The sequence below is a fragment of the Dendropsophus ebraccatus genome, chromosome 9 (assembly GCF_027789765.1).
Source record: "Dendropsophus ebraccatus isolate aDenEbr1 chromosome 9, aDenEbr1.pat, whole genome shotgun sequence".
Lineage (NCBI taxonomy): Eukaryota > Metazoa > Chordata > Amphibia > Anura > Hylidae > Dendropsophus > Dendropsophus ebraccatus.
This window is the reverse complement of record NC_091462.1, coordinates 29632478-29654815: the sequence shown is the minus strand read 5'-3', so window position 1 is coordinate 29654815 and position 22338 is coordinate 29632478. Positions and strand designations below refer to the sequence as shown.

General features: G+C 40.4%; 1 protein-coding gene across 1 annotated transcript in view; it reads left to right on the top strand.

The window, feature by feature from the left end:
• Positions 1–22338, top strand: part of CERS6 (ceramide synthase 6) — a 180675-nt gene that overhangs the window by 137551 nt on the left and 20786 nt on the right. Inside the window, exons 6-7 of the mRNA XM_069982865.1 lie at positions 6138–6230; positions 19884–20012. Of these exons, the coding sequence (XP_069838966.1) occupies positions 6138–6230; positions 19884–20012 (222 nt within the window). The remainder of the gene's footprint in view (positions 1–6137; positions 6231–19883; positions 20013–22338) is intronic.

The following is a 22338-nucleotide window of genomic DNA, read 5'->3' as shown; positions in this document are numbered from 1 at the left end:
CGTTTTTTTTTTCCCCAAATGGTCGGTAACCTCTGGAAGAGTTGTGGGGCACTTGTCACAGCAACCTGGAATGGTAGAAGACCCACCCGGGATGTCGGTAGCACCCCACACAGAAAGGGGAGAAATAACCAAAGGTAAACAGTGGCGTCTGTGGGTGCAGGTGCAAATAGAATAGACAGACAGAGTCCCGTATGCTTAGTATAAAGATAGATCACTTTAATGAACAACGTTGCCGGTGATCAGTACACTGGTGCAAATCTTGATACTGAAAACGTAGTTGCTGACAGTAGCATAGAACCAGTGCTCTGCTGGAACTGAAGTGAAGATAAGAAAAAATAAGTGATACTCGTACTCACGTGAAGTCTATAGTCTTCTGCCCCCTAGTTGCATCGAACCCGTCCGAGGTGGGTAGCATGAGCCCCAGTCGTTGGTTATCTGGGTGTAGCAGACTTCCGAGATTACCCAGTCATCCTGCGCTGTACAGTAGGATACGTAGACCTATTCTGGTATCTTTGTCCTACTAGGGTCAGTTCCTCTTGTTTCAGAAGACCGCCTTGCATGTTTTGGATGGGGTCCTGGCATGGGCTGCCCAGTTGCCCAGCAGCCCCAATGCTAGCAGACATAGCCCCCCTGGGCTCTGGGCCACACCACCAGCAGACACATTTTTTTTTGTTTGTTTTTTGGTAGAGGTGGTCAAAAACTGCCAGACATTAGCTGAGAGTCAATGGGGAGAAATTTAAGGCAACACCCACATGATTTTTTTCCTTTGGAAAGTTCACAGCCGATGTGTACAGAGCAGGAACTGTCCAGAGCAGTAGCAAATCCTGACTGAAAACTTCTCTCCTGCTCTCCAGACTGGAAAGAATACACCACTTCCTGTCGGACATACAGCAGCTAATAAGTACTGGAAGACTTGAGATTTAAAAAAAAAAATTAAAAGTAAATTACAAATTTCTGGCATTTTTTGGCGTCAGTTGATTTGAAAGAAACATTTTTTTTTGCGAACTACCCCTTTGAAGGGTTATCCGGCTCAAACATTACCTCACGCGTGCTCTCGTGTGAAACAGCTGTCATCATCAGTGTGGGTGTTGGCATCCTCCCTGGCTGCAAGGGCTGTATGATATACGAAAATAGTCATATTTCTGCAGTGGTGAGTGCCCTTGAATTTTCTTTATCATTTATGTTTTATGTTTTCTGCTTGGAACTGTATCATTCCTGAGAGCGAGCACCATCACACTGGACATACGATATCTATACCAGACCAACCTGATAATCTCCTTACCATCACTTGACGCTTACAAATTATAGTAGTGCTGACTCCTGTATCTTCCATGTGTATATGAAAAGTCATGTTTCAGCGGAATTCCACCTTAATACAACTGCTGCAGAAACTCTTTGGAACCTGTCAATCTCCTGATTAAATACTATTAAAGTTAAACATGGGCTAATATATAGGGAAACCATCTTCCATACGTAATGGGGTATGGGGACTTATATATTATTATTTTTAGGTGAAAATTGGCACAGTGCATCAAATACCACAAGGGTATGGCCTGTGTGAGTATACCCTCTGGGTGTAGTTCTGGGTGGCAGATTTGTTGCCGAAAATTCTGCGACCGAAACCCGGCTCCAATTATCTTAATGGGGTTGTTTCAGCGGCAAGCTGCTTTTCGATAAATGGAGCAGACACAAAGATGTCCATGACTATACCCTTGTGCAAATTTTATAGTTCTGCTTCTTGAATTGCAACACTCAGCAAAAGCGGATAGACGCATTATTAAAACATATTTCAGATATAACACATTTTGGCAGTCTAGTCCCCAATAATAAAACCTTTTTTAATAAATTACTCGCTTAGGAGTTCTCGCTATTAGGACATTAACTTGGAAAGTTTTAATGTCGAAAATGTATTTCTTATGATATTAGTGAATTACTTTTTAGCCTCATTCTCCCACAAAACGAAACCTGTACCAGTCTAAACGACTAGCCCTAATTTATAACGAATAGCCCTAACCCTCATCATGCGTTTTTTTTAAATTGAAAGCCAGAAAATGCAATATGCACATAGATATGGTGGGGTTTTTTTTTGGCTTTTTTTCCTCCAATAGAAGAAATTTTGGCATAATGAGAATTTCCAGAATAATCAGAATCCAGGAATAACTTAGCAGTCGTTACATAGAAGAAAAAATAACTATGCCGCCATGTGAGGAGCAAAATAAAAAAAAAGGGGGTTGCTTATTACCATATATTAACATAATATCCTAAAATATCTAGAAGTCTCCAGCTAAGTGTGCACAAATATAAAATACTATAGAGGGAAGAGTTGTTTAAAATACTAAAAATTATAAAGAATGTCCTGTCCTGTCTCCGTAAGTGCTTGGCTGATTGAGCTGGAGGCGGCTAGGATCACCGGGGGATAGGTGAGCATTTCCTTTTTTTTGTTTTGTATAATATTGTGTGGCTGCCATCTTTACTAACTTGTTACGAACTTTGCAAACCCAGATAGATTTTTCTTAGGGTACTATTACACGGAACGATAATCGGCCGAATCGGCCCGATTCAGCCAATTATCGCTCCATGTAATAAATACAACGATCAGCCGATGACAACGATCACCGGCTGAACGTTGATATAGGTTTGGACTTATTTTCGTCGCTGCAGCCCTTGTTTAACGATTATCGGGCAGTGTAATAGGTCCAGTAAACGAGCGACGATCTAGCAAGATCGCTGCTTGTTTACAGGTATTATCGGGCCCCCATCGGCCCGTGTAATACCACCCTTAGATGTGCATGGGGCCTAAGGGAAAGCTGCCTACAGACTGGCTTACACTGCCTTTACAGTCCTACAGAGGGGGATGAGGGGGCAGGAAGTGATGAGAAGCAGACAGAGAGGATCTTATTTTTAGGCTATGTTCCCACACAGTATTTTTGCTCAGTATTTTGTGAAGAATCTTTACCAAAACCCCCTTAATTTGATCCCAGAAAGGTTGTATACGAGCACAGCTACACCACATGTGCATTAACGTACCTAGAGCATATCGCTGAGGCTGAGGGGTTTATTTTTGGTCAGTATTTTTCAACCAAAACCAGGAGTGGATTGAAAACACAGAAAGGCTATGTTCACACACTGTTATAATTGAGGGGATGGCCATATAACCACTTTTGCTTTGAAATAACAGCCGTTAATTAAAGTCAATGGAATAATGGCCGTCCAATACACAGTATATTAAATAATAATAATCTAATTTATGTTCATGACAATTATTCGGGGACATTACTTTGCAAACAACGGACGTTATTTTTTAGTTGTTGACACTTTTTTTTTTTTACCGTCCTTTCACACAAAATTTTATGGACCTTCGAAAAAGAACCACACCCAAAAGAGACCAAACTAGAATAAAGTACCAACGTCCATCATTGTAATGGGGGACGTCATTTCAAGAAAAAAAATGGACAAAAAAACCCCAAACTCATGTGAACATAGCCTACCTCTGTAATACCGCATCCAATGAAATCCTCTGGGTAAAATTGGAAACCCACGGTGGTACAGCATGAGCAACCTGGATGTGTAATACAGCTGCACGTGCGAGTCTTTCATCGAGAAAACCAACTGAGCGAAATCATGGTGTACATTACATAGAAGCTTCTGTTCTGTCTCATTGTTCAATTACATTGATTTAATACATTATCGGCTCAATCATTTAATGTAAAAAATCCTATACATTTTCCAGGCACTACATAGACTGGAAGGTAAAAAAAAAAAAAAATTCCATCTTGTAATAAATATTTCATCTGGCCTCATCATATCTGATTGAAGTGGCCAGACAATCTCCTGCGCTGTGTGATGGATCTCACACTGGGGGTCTTCTTTCTGTTGAGATAGCGTGGCTTTTGTCTTGGATGGGCTATTTATCTACCGCATACAGAAAATATGAGATCCTAGCAGGAAGCCATGACTTCCTCCCGCTTTATATTTTCTCATGATTTAGGCTGTCGGCGTGATAAATGTGACACTTGGGTACATGAATATGTTGGTAGCTGGAAATATAAAAAGAAATCCCAGTGTCATTTATAAGGCTCATTTGTAATGACAACCTGCTTGAAACCTTAGAGGGCTGAAAGCAGATTTAACAACAGGCAGATTACTGTGCATTGTCTCGGTACAAAGAGGAGAAATAGTCTTGGCCTAGGCCTATCTCTATGGTAAACCTCCACAACTAGGCTGGGGAATAATTGCAGGGATTTTGATGAATTGCCTCCGGTAGCAGTTCTCTTCCAATAATGTAGAGGGCAGACTGTAGGGAATTTCCGAAATCCGGCTAGGAACCTTGTTCTGCTTACTGGGATCAAAATCCTGTATTGATTAATGTCTATAAGTTTTTTTTAAAGGGGTCAGAGCTGTATTTTTCGAATACAATCCTTTAAATCCCTTCGCAGTTAACCCTTTCCCAACCCAACAAATTTCCATTTTTGACTTGCACTTTGGGAGAAATTTATGAAACATGGTGTAAAGTGAAACTGGCTCAGTTGCCCCTAGCAACCAATCAGATTCCAGTTTTCATTACCCACAGATTCTTTGAAAAATGACATCTGATTGGTTGCTAGGGGCAACTCAGCCATTTCTACTTTACACAAGTTTGATAAATCTTCCCCTTTGTCACTCCTCACCTTCTAAGACCCGTAACGGTTTTATTTTGGTGGAGCCTTACGTGAGTGTGGAGTGTGCACTCTTTATTTTAAAGGGGTTATTTAGCACTACAAACCATGGCCACTTTATCCCCTCTCTTGTCTCCTGATTGGGTGGGGTTTGGAACTCAGTTGCATTGAAGTAAATGGAGCTTAAAGGGGTTATCCAGCGCTACAAAAACATGGCCACTTTCCCCCTACTGTTGTCTCCAGTTTGGTCGGGGTTTTGAAACTCAGTTCCATTGAAGTAAATGGAGCTTAATTGCAAGTTGCACCTGAACTGGAGACAACAGTAGGGGGAAAAGTGGCCATGTTTTTGTAGCGCTGGATAACCCCTTTAATTGCAAACCACACCTGAACTGGAGATAAGAGGGGGAAAAGTAGCCAGGTTTTTGTAGCGCTGGATATCCCCTTTAATATAGATTGATAGATATAATAAAATAAAGAGTGCCAATAAAAAGTACAAATTTTTATAACATTCCTGATTGTGCAAAACCAATCGTGAAATGAACACAAAAAAAACAAAGTTGAAGGTGATTTTTGGTTTTATATATATATATGCAAAATTTTAAGTAAAAATGCAGTTATGCAAATTTGTAGGACAATTATTTCACGGTGCAGGATGAGTGACTGAATATATTCTGTGTGTAAGTATGAACTCAACAGTCCCAAACTTGGGGAGCTTTTGTTTTGTTTTACTATTTAAAAAAAATAAAATAAAAAAAAAGGAAAAAAAATAAAATAAAAATTTCTCTTTGTTATCGCAAATTTTCTGCACCATGATCTGTACTTTTTGGCTACATTCACACTACGTAAGTTCCGTAGTAATCATGGCTGTTGTAACAACGCCTGTGATTTCTACGGTACTTATGTAGTGCTGCCTTCTGAGGAATAGCGGCCGCAGAAAACACTGTCAGTGCACACAATGGAGCGTGCGGCTTCAGGCGGTCACGGAACGGTCGGTCTCAAGTGTGAACATAGCCTTTGTTGGTACTACATGTGCAAATTCACTCCCCCCCCCCCCCCATTTTTTCTGCAATGGGATGTGACCAAAAATAGTTTAGATAATTCCACACATAGCAATACCAAATATTGCAAGCTTTAGCTTTGGCTGTCCAGGCATGATGGGAATTGTAGTTTTGCAACAGCTGGAGGGCCAAAGGTTCCCCACCCCTGCACTACATCAACATAGTAGAGTATAATTTAACTTAATGGACGCTTTACAACTTTTCAACTCTTTTTTTTCAAACCTATTACCTATGTTACTATGTAAATTGTGGTCTTAGTAACTTACCCAATTGATTTAGAACCTTGACTGGTATCAACCAAAAAATGAATACAAAAACATTTGGTACCCACTATTCCGGCTTTGCTGTTTAACCTTATACATAGCTTGGAATTAATTAGCCTGAAGATAAAAAATAATAACATAGAATTATTTTTGTTTTGCAGCAGCTGACGGCAGATTTGCATTACTACTACATTGTGGAATTGTCTTTCTACTGGTCTTTGATGTTTTCTCAATTCCTAGACATCAAAAGAAAGGTAAAAAAAATCTCACTTTGCTTTGTCGGCACATTGCAAGATTTAGAAAGTTAATAAAAGGCAATGATTCTTCCGGTAAATAAAGAAATCCTCTCTGTCTCTGTTCTCTGCTTACTGATATATATATATATATATATATATATATATATATATATATAATATATATATATACACATATATATATATATATATATATATATATATATATATAATGTGTATATTATATATATATATATATATATATATATATATATATATATATATATAATTTCATTCTTTGCTGACTGATATGACAAGGGTATACTTACATCAAATGAAGCTTCTGCCGCAAAACATAAAGCATAGTTCTTGTAGCAGTAATGTTCTGTACATAGAGAAAACATCATTTACAAGATAGTTAAGATAGATAAGGAGGACTCTCAAGGACAAGTTCTCCACCAGACAAAGGTATTGTTCCATGGATATAAAGAGCCAGAAACAGAAAAAAATAAAAAGAAACTTCAGTTGAAAAAAATATTTTCAAATCAACTGGTTTAAGAATTATACAAATTTGTAAATTACTTCTTAAAAAAAAAAAAAAAAAAGGCTTCCAGTATTTTTCAGCTGCTGTTTGTCCTGCAGGAAGTTTTCTTTCCAGTCTAACATGTGCTCTCTGCTGCCACCTCTGTCTGTGTCAGCAACTGTCCAGAGAACCCCATAGAAAATCTCTCCTGCTTTGGACACTTCCTGGCATGGACAGAGATGGCAGCAGAGAGCACTGTGTGAGATTGGAAAGAATACACCTATTCCTGCAGGACATACAGCAGATGGTAAGTACTTGAAGGCTTGAGTTTCAAATACAAGTCATTTATAAATCTGTATGAACCGCTTGATTTTTCATTTTTCTTCGGTGTACCCTTTTAACCCCTTGACAAAAAAAAGAAGTACCGGTACACCATGAAAAACAGAGAATTCCCACATCATGCTGTACTGGTACGCCATAATGTACAGGACCGGAGCTTGCTTTATAAAGAGAGAGCTGCTATCAGTCACAGTTAGTGATGATATTTTTTTTTTATGTATTGTACTTTACGTTAATGGCAAAATTTGGTCACTATCTTGTGTGTTTTTGTGAAAAACAAAAATATCATGAAAATTGGAAAAATTATTATTATTTTTTTTATATTTAAGTTACACTATTCAGCATGCAGTAAAAATAACATAATAAATGTATTCTATGGGTGACTATGTTTCCGGCAATACCAAATTTGTATAGTTTTTTTTTAAACTATTACCCCTTCGAGGCAATACAAACTATCTTGAAGAAATGCAAGATCCATGGCATTCTTATCTTGCGTTACAGAGCTGCTTTTGGGCTAATTTTTTGGTTGAAGCTGTATAGATGTATGGCTGCTTCGCTCATCTCTCCTTTTGATCCCTTTTATGACATTTTTTTCTGAGATTCTGCTGTGTTTTTGTTTTTAACAGCATGCACCGTACAATATAAATAATGGTATTTTGTATTTTTATAACATGGGTCGTTACGTTTGTGGCAATACCAAATGTATAGTTTTTTGTGTTTTTCAATGTTTTATGTAACAGTTTATTTTGTATGACGAATACAATACAATTTAAATATTTAAGGGTGTGGGGATTCATTTTGTTGTTTTATTTCACTGTTTTTTACTTGTACACTAGTGTACATTAATGTACATCAACCGGTGATCATCTGATCACTGTTACAATACACTTCACTACTGCTGTAATGCAGTGTATTGTATATGTCAGCATTATGCTCACAGGCAATCTACATAGTGAATGGATATGTACTGTAGATGCAGATCCATGGCAGGCCCAGGGGCCCTCAGAAGGACCCCAGGATTGCTATAGAGACAATTGGAAAACTGGGATCTCGCCATTGGACTTCTGATCGGTAACTATAGCAAGCATATACCATGGGAAACCGTTATATGCCACTGTCATGATTTGATAGTGCCATGTAATGGGTTAAACTTACATGAAGCAGTAAGAGATCAGCAGGAGATCATACTGACAGCTGATCCCCTGGAACTCTGGTGCTTCATACACTTATTCTGATCCCACCATAAAAAGCCATATCAGTGGTTACTAAGGGATTAAAATACAGAGATCGCAGGTGTCCCGATCGTTTTCCCTGACTGCTGAAGGTCTCATACTTCCTCATCCTTGATCTTCTCATAGAGTCTGCCTTAGACAGGCTCTATGGGAAGATTGCTGATAACACTGATCAATGCTATGCAACAGCAAAGCTTTGACCTCTGTATGCAATCTAATGATTGCTGGTGATAGTTCCCTAGGGGGACTTAAAAAGTGTAAAAAAAATAAAAATTATGAAGAGTATTTTTTACACGTACATTTGTTTTTTTTGTTTGTTTGGGTTTTTTTTAGCTGTGGCCATCTAGAAAGGGGGTCCAGACTATGGGGGAGATTTATCAAATATGGTGTAAAGTGAAACTGGCGCAGTTGCCCCCGGCAACCAATCAGATTCCACCTTTCATTTTCCAAAGATTCCACACTTTCACTTTACACCATGTTTGATAAATCTCCCATTTACAAGGCTGTAATAAATGCTGACATTAATAGCTGCAGCTGGCACTTATCTATAGACCTTTTATGGTGTACCTGTTAGGACTCAGTATCCTCACTTGTCTCATGTCCCTTGCCTGTGATAGAGCCCATTTTATAGTGTTTCTTGACCTAGCGATCTTCCCTGCATTGTGTATTCGGTTATCTAACTTTTGGCTTTTGGACTTGACTATTTTCCTGGGCTTTTGTTTTGTACTGCGTCGCCCTCCTGCTGCTGACTTGGACCTCTGACCTTTCTGTATTGTGTGCGTTTGTCCTGTCTGTTGCTTCGTGTTCACACTATATAGAATAGGGACCGTCGACAAGTTGTCCACTGTTGTTAGGACTGCTGTGGCAAGTGGGGCGGTTGCCAGTGTTACGATATAAAGGACCAGCATGACAAAGGACAGGTGCAGTCCTGACAGTACCTGTCACTTTAACAAAAAAAAAAAAAAAAAAAAGATTTAACATGTGGTAAAGTCAAAAGTTTGGCTTTGTCGGTTTTAAATGTTTAGACCAATTTCTAGAATTGGTGGGGAGAACAGCTGAGCACTTCTCTCCCCACTATCTGTGTGCGCAAATTAATGGGTTCCATAGATTTACATTTGGATTTTGTCTCAGTCATGTAAATCTGGGGAACCTTGGTGCTGCAGGGACATTTTTAAGCCCGGTGCCAAAAACTCAGGACTTCCCCATTTCCCCATAGGCTGGGTCCACACTACGTTTTTTTTTCATCCATTTTTTTAAAAAAACGGATGCGTTTTTTTTACACACTTAATAACGTAGTTGACCTAATTTTTGTGTCCATTAAAAAAAGGCTCAAAATGGACGGACACAAATGCATCCGTTCTTTGCAAAAAAAAAACGGATTAAAAAACGGATTGCAAAAGCGTTGTGTGATCCCAGCCTTGGTACACTCCTCCCTGCTTGTTCAAGTTGGGATCTGATCATCCAGACCCCGACCAAACAAAACAGTTGATATGTCAATACCATATATGAAAAGTTTTTTGTTTTTTTTATGTGACAGAGAGAAGCATATTTGTTATTTGTCATTATGGCCATTAGCGGGGGTGCTTTTTGACATGTCATCATATGAATTTTAATAGTCCACCTTACCGAGTGTTTCATGTACACTTTGTTTTGCTCTTTTACAAATCGCCTTCTTTGCTTTATTAAATATCTTAGCAAACCTCCGATTGGTATCAATATTCCGTCTGTAGCCTTCCTCTCCTTTACAGACGTGTTGTCTTGGGATTTCAGTCTCCCTCACTGTCAGTGCAGAATAGTAACCATGGATAAGCCGGCCGCTGTTATAGGTCCTGCAGCAGCAATATGATGACCTTACATGTGTCGGGACTTTGATAAGAGTACATAATATACACTGCTGGTGACACGTATGGATGAACACGAACCTTAAAGGAGACGTCCGGCCAAAATTTATTTTTTATATGTTATTACTTATGGAAAGTTATACAATTTTCTAATGTACATTAATTATGGGAAATGCTCATATACTGCTATTTCCCTTAATTTAGTGTATCAGGAAGTGTTAGAATTCTCTCAGAAGCAGTGACGTCACGACGAACGGTGTAATTCCAATGGAGTGTCCAGCAGGGGGAGCTCTATATATAGAAGTCAATGAGTACCATTGACTTCTATATATAGTGCGCCCCTGCTGGACACTCCATTGGAATTACAATGGATGTGTGTATGTAATGTAATGTACTGTACTTTGCGATTGAATACATTTATGGAATACTTTGGGGAGCAAGTGTCCTTGCTCCCCAAAGTATCCCATAAATGTAATCAATGAATACATTTGCTGGGCACCGAGCAGGGAGGGAGAGAGGTGCAATCTACCTCCCCCTCCCTGCTCAGTGCTGGGAACATATACAAAGTACTACTCCCCCATTATCTGCGGCCGGCCTGCCTGCAGGAGCAGAGAGCGGTGACCGCCCGGATAGTGTGAGGAGCGGCACGGGCGGCGGGGAGTCAGCGGGGCCATAGTGTTTCGCGGAGGAGGGGGAGCGTAGGAGGAGGGGGCACTACTGTGAGCGGCGGCGGTGGCGGAGCGGGCGGCACTTATGTGAGTGGCGGCGCGGGCGGCGATAAGATAGCACAGGTACTACTCCCCCATTATCTGCAGATAATGGGGGAGTATTACTTTGTATATATTCCCAGCACCGAGCAAGGAGGGGGGAGGTAGATGGCACCTCTCTCCCTCCCTGCTCGGTGCCCAGCAAATGTATTTATTGATTACATTTATGGGATACTTTGGGGAGCAAGGACACTTGCTCCCCAAAGAATTCCATAAATGTATTACATAGAAACATAGAAGATTGTCGGCAGAAAAAGACCACTGGGTCCATCTAGTCCGCCCTTTTAGTATTTTCTTCCTTATTATCTTAGGATAGATATATGTCTATCCCAGGCGTGTTTAAATTCTGTTATTGTAGATTTACCAACCACCTCTGCTGGAAGTTTGTTCCAGGTATCTACCACTCTTTCAGTAAAATAATATTTTCTTACATTGCTTCTGATCTTTCCCCCAACTAACCTCTCACTGTGTCCTCTTGTTCTTGAGCTCAGTTTTTTACTAAAAACACTCTTCCCTCTTGAACCTTATTTAGTCCCTTAACATACTTAAAGGTTTCAATCATGTCCCCCCTTTCCCGTCTTTCCTCCAGACTATACAGATTCAAATCCTTAAGTCTTTCCTGATATGGTTTATGCCTCACACCCTCCACCATTTTTGTAGCTCATCTTTGGACCCGTTCTATTTTATCAATGTCCTTTTGTAGGTGAGGTCTCCAGAACTGGACACAGTATTCCAGATGTGGCCTCACCAGAGCTCTATACAGCGGGATCACAATCTCCCTCTTCCTACTGGTTATACCTCTAGCTATACCCCCCAGCATACGATTTGCTTTCCCCACCGCCTGGTTGCACTGGTGACTCATTTTAAGGCTTTCAGAAATCATTACCCCTAAATCCTTCTCTTCTGAAGTCTTTTCCAACACAGTACTGCCGATGTGATACTCGGATAGAGGATTCCTCCTCCCCAAGTGCATTATTTAACATTTGGAAACGTTGAACTTCAATTTCCACTGTTTGGACCACTTATCTAGCAAAGCTAAATCATTTTCCATATTACTGACACCTCCAGGAATATCCACCCTATTGCACACTTTTGTGTCGTCAGCAAACAGACAAACTTTACCTACCAACCCTTCTCCTATGTCACTTACAAACATATTAAAAAGAATAGGACCCAGAACAGACCCTTGTGGCACACCACTTGTAACCAGTCTCTGCTCGGAATATACACCATTAACAACAACCCTCTGATATCTATCCTTCAGCCAACCACAAATCCACTGAACTATCCAGGGATTTAGTCCAATTTTCTCCAACTTCTCTATCAGCTCTTTATGGGGAACTGTATCAAAAGCTTTGCTGAAGTCCAGATAGGCGATATCCACAGCATCACCTTCATCCGGCACTTTTGTGGCATAATCAAAGAAATCAATGAGATTAGTCTGACATGATCGGCCCTCAGTAAAGCCATGCTGGTTTGGATCCATCAATCGCAAAGTACAGTACATTACATTACATACACACATCCATTGTAATTCCAATGGAGTGTCCAGCAGGGGCGCACTATATATAGAAGTAAATGGTACTCATTGACTTCTATATAGAGAGCGCTCCCCTTCTGGACACTCCATAGGAATTACACCGTTCGTCGTGACGTCACTGCTTCTGAGATAATTCTAACACTTCCTGATACACTAAATTAAGGGAAATAGCAGTATATGAGCATTTCCCATAATTAATGTACATTAGAAAATTGTATAACTTTCCATAAGTAATAACATATAAAAAATAAATTTTGGCCGGACTTCTCCTTTAACTAGTTTTTCTTCTTATCAATAATTTTTTACATTTCCCAGAATTTGTACGTGGATACACAGTCACTGGTGATTAAATAAAATTGTCTTAAACGTGTAAGCGTGATACATTAGGCTGGTCATTCTCCCATTCTTCTTCCGCCATCCTGATGTAAATAAAACTTACATTGGATGTCATACAACTTTTCTGACACTTTTTACACCAACAAAATTGCCTTACTTGACTTTTTAGATACGTTGACACAAGGTAGTTGCGGCATCATTTAAACAGCATGGCTTAAAGGGTACCTGTCATGATGTCTTCTCCCCCAATCGGCAGTCAGGAAATTAATTTGATGTAACAACTTTCCTCTCCTCAAGCCCGTGGTGAGCGGCTGGATGTGGCCATGGGACCCCCGCCGGGCTCTGGGATCTCCAGGGTGTCCACATCATAACCTGGCTGCTCCAGTCACTGATTGGCTGAGCGGCCAGTCCATCAACCGGGACACTAAAATAACAGAGAGCACCAGCAGGAGCAGGGGGGGATTTATAAAACATGTTGTAAAGTGAAACTGGCTCAGTTGCCCCTAGCAACATCCTGACAGGTACCCTTTCAAGGACTTATCCAGGATTGAAAAAGCGCAGCTGCTTTTTTTTTTTTTTTTGTTGCAAAAACAGCACCACCCCTGTCTTCAGATTGTGTGTGGAACTGAGCTGCAAAACCTATACCCAAACTGAGGCCAAGAGTGGTGCTGTTTTGGAAGAAAGCAGCCATGTTTTTCTAAGCCTGGACAACCCATTTTAATTGTGGGCATGGTATTTTTATCATAGGTCTAAGCCATGTAATACATGTGCAAATATACATGGGCCAAATTGTGCTGTAAGCTAGATTAGCTCTTGCTTACTGAGCCTGTTGGATGGTTTGAGCCTATTAGATGGCTCAATATTTGTACGGCAAACCATTGCTAGAACCCAGTTTCTAAATTTTACCCCCAATGTCTTCCCACTCTTTTCAAATAAGAAGGTTCATGAACCCCTCTGTCGCCATCAGTGTTCGTGCGTTCCCAGTCCCCTACTCCATTGATGCTGTAGGGTATTGATATAAGGCAGGGTCCCCCCTCTGTGTACTTTATATTCTTATTATATACCATTGGAATGGTCTTTGACATGCAGATTGTCTACAGCTCCATAATGCAGAGATGCAGCGGATTCCATGTGTCGGCCTATAGCCGCCTGCAGAGTCCTTGTGCTAAAAAACTAGAACATCCTCACCAAGTAGGTTAAGAATTAAATAGAAACAGGAGCTAAAAGTTTTATACTTGCTGCATAATAATAAGATCCAGGATTGCAGGAGGTAAGGGAAGATGAGGGTATTGTAGCAGTGATAGAAAAAAAAACTGGAAAATGTAAATCCAAGCTTCTTCAATGGTAAAATAGCACAATAAATCTAAGGTTTTAAAGGTTAACTCAAGGTCATAGCTGAGATGTGTGCAGTCTTATTCTGGTGTGTAGTATACTACTACACCCCTAATGATGCTTCTCCATTGTATTATATAGCACGTTCTATTCTGTATAACAGCCAGACAGTGTTTGGAGGTCAGGAGGGCTATTGGCCCGGGATGTGACTCCATTACAGTCTTGTTTTTTTTTTGTCCAATGTCAAACTCCTTTATTATTATTTGTTCCTAAAATACTCATAGAGGATCTAATAAATTTTCTGTTATTGCTGGATCTGTCGACAGACTGCTCGTGTCTAATTCCGGTGCCCAATAAGCCGTTCTGCCGCTAGAAGCTATTGGGAGAGAGCCAGGATTTCTTGAATATTTAATTTAAGAAAACCTATCACAAGAAATCAATGGCTTTATTCCAGACTGCGGTTACTTCAGGATCAGTTTGAGCTTTTTTTCCCATAAGAATTATTGGTGTGAATTGATTGTTTCTGTAAGATGCAGGACTTTAGTAGGTAGCATGAAATGTTATTTATTTATTATACACAGCTGATCCACATAAAAAATGGGGGGGAAAAAGAGCAGACACTAATAAATAAAGGTATTAAAAGATCCCATAGATGTAAATTTATTGACAAAATTCTGCTTAGTCACATTGTATAATTTTTTTTACTTTGGGGTGGGGGGGGGGCTTATATCATCTGTATCCTAGAGGGAAATTACAATTACAGTAATACATTTTTAGGCCACATTCACACGTTGTATTACAGCTGTCTGTGAAGTTCACCCTGGCTGGTATGTCCGGATGAACATCACTTCTTTCGAATGCGAATGTGGGCACATTAACCATAGGAGACAATGTAAAGTACGGCCAAAGCCGTACTTTACATTGTCTGTCTGTATAGTCATTTTCATGTGCCCGCTAATTAATAAATAGTGGCCGCACAAAATTGACATGGAATCCCGGCCGGAGTGTATACAGTGTGTCATGGATTCTACAGAACACGATGAGGGAGATTTATCAAACTGGTGTAAAGTACTTGACTCAGTTGCCCCTAGCAACCAATTAGATTCCACCTTTTATTTTCCAAAGAATCAGTGCGGAAAGAAAAAGTAGCCAATTCTACCAGTTATACCAGTTTGATAAATCTCCCCCAATGTCATTTCACGCTTTCAATAAATAGCGTCCGGTGTTGCAAATTGCAACAATGGTCGTTATTTATTGAAACAATAAATAACGTGTGAACGTGGCCCTAATATGTTTTTTTTAATATGTTAAAAAACTTAGGTTTTTGGTCATTAAGGGAATTGGACCTGCACATTCTTTATTGCTTATTTTAAAGGATCCCCTGCTTCATTGATGAGGTATCCATAGGATAGCCCTTTGGTTTACCGTACACTCTCTCAGTAATGTTGTTGCTGTTTTGTCCTTAGCTGTTAAATTCCTATTTTTATCTGTGTTTTCTAAAACGGGTTAATGATCAATATTGTGACCACTAAAGCTAAATGGGCTTAAGTTTGCAGTTTTGTCTGGCAGGGAGGTTTCCTGTTCGAATGTTGCTGACCTTTTCAGTTAAATTGGCACCGTAACCAATAAATAACGATACAGTCTATTAGCAGGGGAGATGATACTACATCTGTAATGACTGGAGTAGTGGATCCGCTGTACCGCTGCTAGCAATGGCGTAAGCCATACCTGGGAGTGGAGTCTGAGGGGCCGCTGGTCTTCACCAGTGCCCCCCCCTCCCTAAGGAGGGATGGACTAAAGCAGGTGACCCCCAGGTCGCAACCCCAGGCTTGGCTTGCTAGCGATGGCGGGCGAGGTGCGGCTGGAGACTGATAGGCCATACTTATACTTATCCCATACTTATCAGCTGCTGTATGTACTGCATGAAATGTTTTCATTTTGACACAGTGCTCTCTGCTGCCACCTCTGTCCGAGACAGGAACTGTCCAGAACAGGAAAGGTTTTATATGGGAATTTGCTGCTGCTCTGGACAGTAAGGGAAGACTTGAGATTTTTAAATAGAAGTAAATTACACATCTATATAACTTCCTGAAACCAATTGATTTAAAAGAAAATGATTTTTTGCAGGATAACCCTTTTAACTGTGTTTTTTTACTTGTCTTTGGACCCTGCAAATAGTGTCTTGTGATTTTGAATAATTGCACTTATTCTACAAAACTAAGACGTTCTGTAATTTATTCATGATTGTTTCTTCCTCTAATATCCTCTAAGAAGTCTCAAATGATCCTGATTATTACATAACTAGATTTTTTATCTTTCCTTTAAGTAATTGAGCATAACTGGCAATACAGTCTCTGTATCGTTCATCGGCACTGAGAACAGTAATCAGAGCAGAGCAATGATCATTCCTAATACTAATGTTTCAGAAATGGCTGTGAGGCTGATCAGACATTCACAAGATATCTGTATCATCGCATTGCTGCATATAACATTCCCATGCTTTGTAGCTGGCATCCAGTTCAGTCTTGGCGACCCCGCTCTGAACCCTGCTCTGAACCGCCGCAATCCCGGGTGCCGCATGTAGCCCGGGACCGCGGCTATTAGCGGGCATGGTCCGATCGCCATGCCCGCTAATCAGGTAATCAGATGCAGCTGTCAAAGATGACAGCTGCATCCGATGACCATATGCAGCGGTTCCCTGGTGTCTAGTGGCGGAGATCGCCCCCCCCCCCCCCCCCCCCCCCCCCCCCCCCGGGACGTTGTCCCGAAGGAGCGATCTCCGTGACTGATGCCGGTCGGGGTCTCCGCCAAAATGGCGCTGATCCCGGTTTGGCACTCGTTTGTTTTCGGCTGCAACAGCCCCCCTTTGTCCATGTAATAAATAAACGTAAACAAATAAATAAATAAACATGTTTGGTATCGCCGCGTGCGTAATTGCCCATACTATTAAATTATCACATTCCTGATCTCGCACGGTAAACGGCGTAAGCGCAAAAAATCCCAAAGTGCAAAATTGCGCATTTTTGGTCGCATCAAATCCAGAAAAATTGTAATAAAAAGCGATCAAAAAGTCGCATATGGGCAATCAAGGTACCGATAGAAAGAACACATCATGGCGCAAAAACTGACACCTCACACAGCCCCATAGACCAAAGGATAAAAGCGCTATAAGTATGGGAATACAGCGATTTTAAGGACATATATTTGTTAACAATGGTTTGATTTTTTTTACAAGCCATCAGATAATATAAAAGTTATACATGTTATATATCGTTGTAATCGTAACGACTTGAGGAACATATATAACAAGTCAGTTTTACCCCAGGGCGAATGGCGTAAAAACAAATACCCCCCAAATAAACAAAATGCGGGTTTTTTTTCTAATTTCATCATACGTTTATTTTTTTTCTGGTTTTCCAATGTACTTTATGAAAAAATTCAGCCTGTCATTGCAAAGTACAATTAGTGGCGCAAAAAAATAAGGGCTCATGTGGGTTTCTAGGTGTAAAAATGCAACTGCTATGGCCTTTTAAGCACAAGGAGGAAAAAACGAAAACGCAAAAATCGAAATTGGCTCTGTCTTTAAGGGGTTAATTGCTTCCAGTCCATTATGGTGGCTCAGTGGTTAGTACTGTTGCATTTCAGCATTGGGGTTCTGGGTTAAAATCCCACAAACAGATTTGGGGAAGATTTGAGCCCGGCATCTGATGTTCTGTGAATCTTATATGTTATTCTCTACAGTTGTTTGAAATAAAGAAAAAATATGAGCACAACACCATGTCTATGAAATCCAATTGACCAGTTTATTGAAGCAAACACATGAACATCATGAGAGGGCTATTTTTTTCCAGCCTGGCATGATGTCCATGTGTTTGCTCCAATAAACTGGTGAATTAGATTTTACAGACATGGTGAGCGCTGTTCTCTAATTTTTACACATGGACTTATTTTTCTGGGAGAACTGAACACCACGAGATGCCTGTATATAATGGATACATAGGAGCTACCCTCTGACTATCATCAGAGGGTAGTGCCAATCCTTATATTATGATACTAAATTACTCTCTACCGTTCTATAGACAGAATTGTACATAGATTTTAGTTTTTTACTTAATCGTGATCATAAAAAAATAGGAGGAACTGTTATCAAACACAGGAGCGAGCAGATTAAAATAGGCTATGGCATTGTGGCACAGCAGATTTAGCTGGCACTGGTGGCCAGCACGTCATTTGGCTGACATTATAAGGTTAGATGAATGGAATTTGTCTGCTTGTTGACAGCGTTAATATATTTTGGAAAGAAAGAGAATTTTCCGTGAATATCAGCCATCAATAAGCCTTGAGCGTGACCGTGAAAGAATTCTGAACAGCTTTTAGAGAATATACTTGTTATTCTGTTTAATAGCAATTTAATGGGAGTTTCTAAAATATTTGTGTTTAATAAAAATCTATGCATATAGACGCTTAGGCCCCGTTCACACTACGGACTCGGTCCCGAATTCTGCCTTTTATCAGTTTGAATGCCTTTCCGCACTCCGTTCAAAAAATTGACATGTCTCCCATTCACACTGATAGAAGGCAGGATTTGGCACCGTGTCCACGCGGAGGGGTTCAGCACGGAATCTTGGAGCCGATTCCGTAGTGTGAACAGGGCCTTATAGGGGGTTGATCACATTGAATGATCCCTAGATGGATTTCCCCATGGTAAGCAGACCATATTGAGTAGACCTGTGGGTATACACAGTATACAGTTATAGGCTATGTTCAAAGAAAAGTGAAAAAATGAAGAAATCGCCACTACGTACGGGACCGCATGTTACGCTATGGGGGTAAGTTACGGCATTTTCGTCCTCAAACAATGGTCTGGTTCATTTTTTACGATCCGGGCGTAAGTTCTTAGTAGTGTGAACTGTGCAGCCGTACATCGCATACTTTCTACTGTACGCAAACTACGTAAATCTCTGGGCGCTTATTCACGGAACGCGCTACGGCCGGAGACTTACGTAGTGTGAACATAGCCATAATCTATAAGAGAACCTATAATGGAAAGTGTTCCATTTCCATCCATGATGAGTGTAGGATTGTCCTTAATAGCCATTCTCTGCTCCCACTTATGGATCAGGGCCTTTAAATTTGTCACTGTATAGACATGACCAGGACGGGCACCTGATATGGGCCGATTATTGGTCAAAATATCTACCAACAAATTATAACACATTGTTCATCAACTGATAGTATCTATGCGGGCATTTAAATCATCACTAGTTAGTTGCATATTGTCTAGTGTTAGGGCCCAGTAAAATAGAAGGAAATTCCAAGCAGAACCCTCGTCGCAGACTCCGCTCGGAATACCGACTGCTTCAGTATTTCAATGTAATGTATTGCATGACTCCGCAATGTCAATTCTGAGGCAGGCGGGATTCCGAGTAGAGTCTGTGGCAGGGGTTCCGCTTGGAATTTCCACCTGTTTTACTTAATGTCAACATACCCTAAAATGAAATGTGTGGCCGACTATGATGACATTAATAACCCCAATGAACCATCCAGCATTTGCACGTGTGGCAGGTCACACGATTGATTAAATATCATGAGGCCTTTACAAAAAAGGGTCATTCCCGCAGAACCAATGGTCACCAGCCAAGTTGGTACCAAAGACAATAAAGTTGGCTTTATTCGTCCTGGTTCTATGATTATTTTGGACTGCGTTGTAATGAGTTTGTAACCTTTTGCCTCTTTAAAAATGTAATTTTATGTTCTCTTTTAGGATTTCGGGATCATGTTTCTTCACCATCTTGCAACAATATCTCTGATCACATTCTCATATGTAAACAACATGGTACGCGTAGGTACCTTAGTGATGTGCCTTCATGACATGGCGGATGTTTTGCTAGAGGTGAGACTCTTGATTGTGTGGGAGCAGTAATCCCATTTTAACAGCTCCATATGTGTGCACACGTGTTGCCATCTGCCAGTAACTGCTGACTGAAGCGAGACACTGATGCAACCAATGATTGGCTAAGTAGGCATTGCCGGAATCACTTCTTGGAAGAAAGAAGATGTGTGGAACGGGGTTGGAGAGTTGGCAAAACAGTAGGTCGGGGTGATCAGGGTAGTTGAGTATGACTTATTTTTTATGTTTAAAAGTTAGATCCTTAGAAAATAGCGTTAATAGTTTATTAAAGCCACTTTGACTTTATGCTTGGTGTTGGTGGCTTCTATTGTAGACTGCAGCATGCTTTCTCCAAGGAATTTCAGTGTTGTCATTTATTTCACAAACAAACTTAACATTTGGAGCTATACTTAAAGCGCCACTATTGTTATAACTCTCAAAATCTAAATCAGCAGTAGATGTGATATAAAGCAAGTTTGCAATATACATTCATTATTTTTTTTTTTAGTTATCATGGAAAGCATGGCACTTCCTGTTTTCTGACTTTTTTTTCTCAAAAAAACAGATAACAGAAAACAGGAAGTCCAGTGTATCCCAGGTCATCTGAGCGTTCACAGAGAGAAGGCAGTCATGGGACTGATGGACACATTGAGCCTTGACTCTTTGTACTTGACCGGAATTGCTGTGTTTAGTCTGTTTTTTTTTTTCAACCAGCACAAGTCAGAAAATCTGTCTTAAGGTGACTGGACCTGGATTTCTGTCAAGTAAAGCTTTGTTTTACAGCATGATAACAGCAAAAAAAATATTGAATGTATCTACTGTTGATTTAGATTTTGAAAGTTACACAAAGGTACACTTTAATCTTATTTTTTTATGTTTAACGTACAATAACCCCACCTCCTCCCATATATACAAATGTCTCCGGACCACTTCTTTACATAGGGTTTTGCATTGATGGCCTACTATTACTATAAGCTATGAATATGTGAACCCTGGGGTCAGGACCAGCTATTTCCTGTCTCTAAATATGTAAAGTTGCTGGTAAATAGCAACAAGCCAATACCAATACCATCCAGGTTGTCCAGGAAAAATGAATACTGGGCCAAGCCTGAATGGGACATGTCAGTAATGTATACTTACCTGTCCTTTTCCTTTGTTGCTGCCGGATCCCGGGCCATTTACGTTGCACTGCTTCCTGTGCTTTCTGATTATCTGATGATGTTGCACTCCCACCGGAAATCGTCGCTCAGCATAGACTCTCTATATATATATATATATGGGAAAATCACAGCAAAAGAATAATGGTCAGGTATCACCACTTATAAGTCCAAAACATTAACTGCAAAAAATTCATGGTGTGTATCAATCTAAAACATAACTTTTACTACTTATATTAAAATACATGGACATACATAACAACATAGATTTAAGAAACTCTGCCACATTACATACAATGACCACAGACTTTTGATAATGCAGAGTAGGGATAGGGACAGTATAACTTTACGGTTCTGAAGTTTTCAAGGTCAGCCGACCCCAAACTTACTGATGGTCTGGGAAACAAAAAAATCCCACAGTGAGTCACATTGATTACTGTACCTCAAAAATTAAAAGAACCTTGATAGCTGGGAAGATACCCTAGTCAACCCTCAATATAGACCAGGCTCTCCCTAATCTGTCCCTGTCCCAAAACACAAGGCCATTGAAAAAACAGTCCTAATAGGGCTACAATGGATGGGGATCACAACACTATATGTAGATAAACTGTGACCTCATCCAGAGCCCGTCTTATACCTCTACGCATTTCCCTCCCCAGCAATTATATCTCAGGGAGTTCATCAGGAGGCTAATCAGAAATATAGGATATACGTCCCCGGGTGCAGATACGGATAGCAATCCACACCGGGACCTGGCACCATGGATGGAAGGCAGCACCAGACTGAGTGAAGGAGTCTACCATTTATAGCAGTCCATATAGTTTGCTCCACCTCCTCACCTGAATTACCGATGTGTACAATATACATAATAACATAAGACAGTCCATAATCAACTACTCACATCAATACAGTAGCGGCTACGATGGTATCTCCCGCTGTTTGACACGTGCAAATAGTGCACGCTGTGTTTGTGTTCATTCAGAGTGCCGTCCGCGTCACTTCCAGTAAGTGACACGCATAGCTCGCGTCACATCCGGTACCTGGAACGCACAGTGCGCCTGGAACGCACGGCACCCATATTATTACGTATGATGGAACGCATCAGATATTATGCGGTGTGTCTGATATCTACAAGATTCAATACACTATACGGAATCATTGCTTTGCGTTCA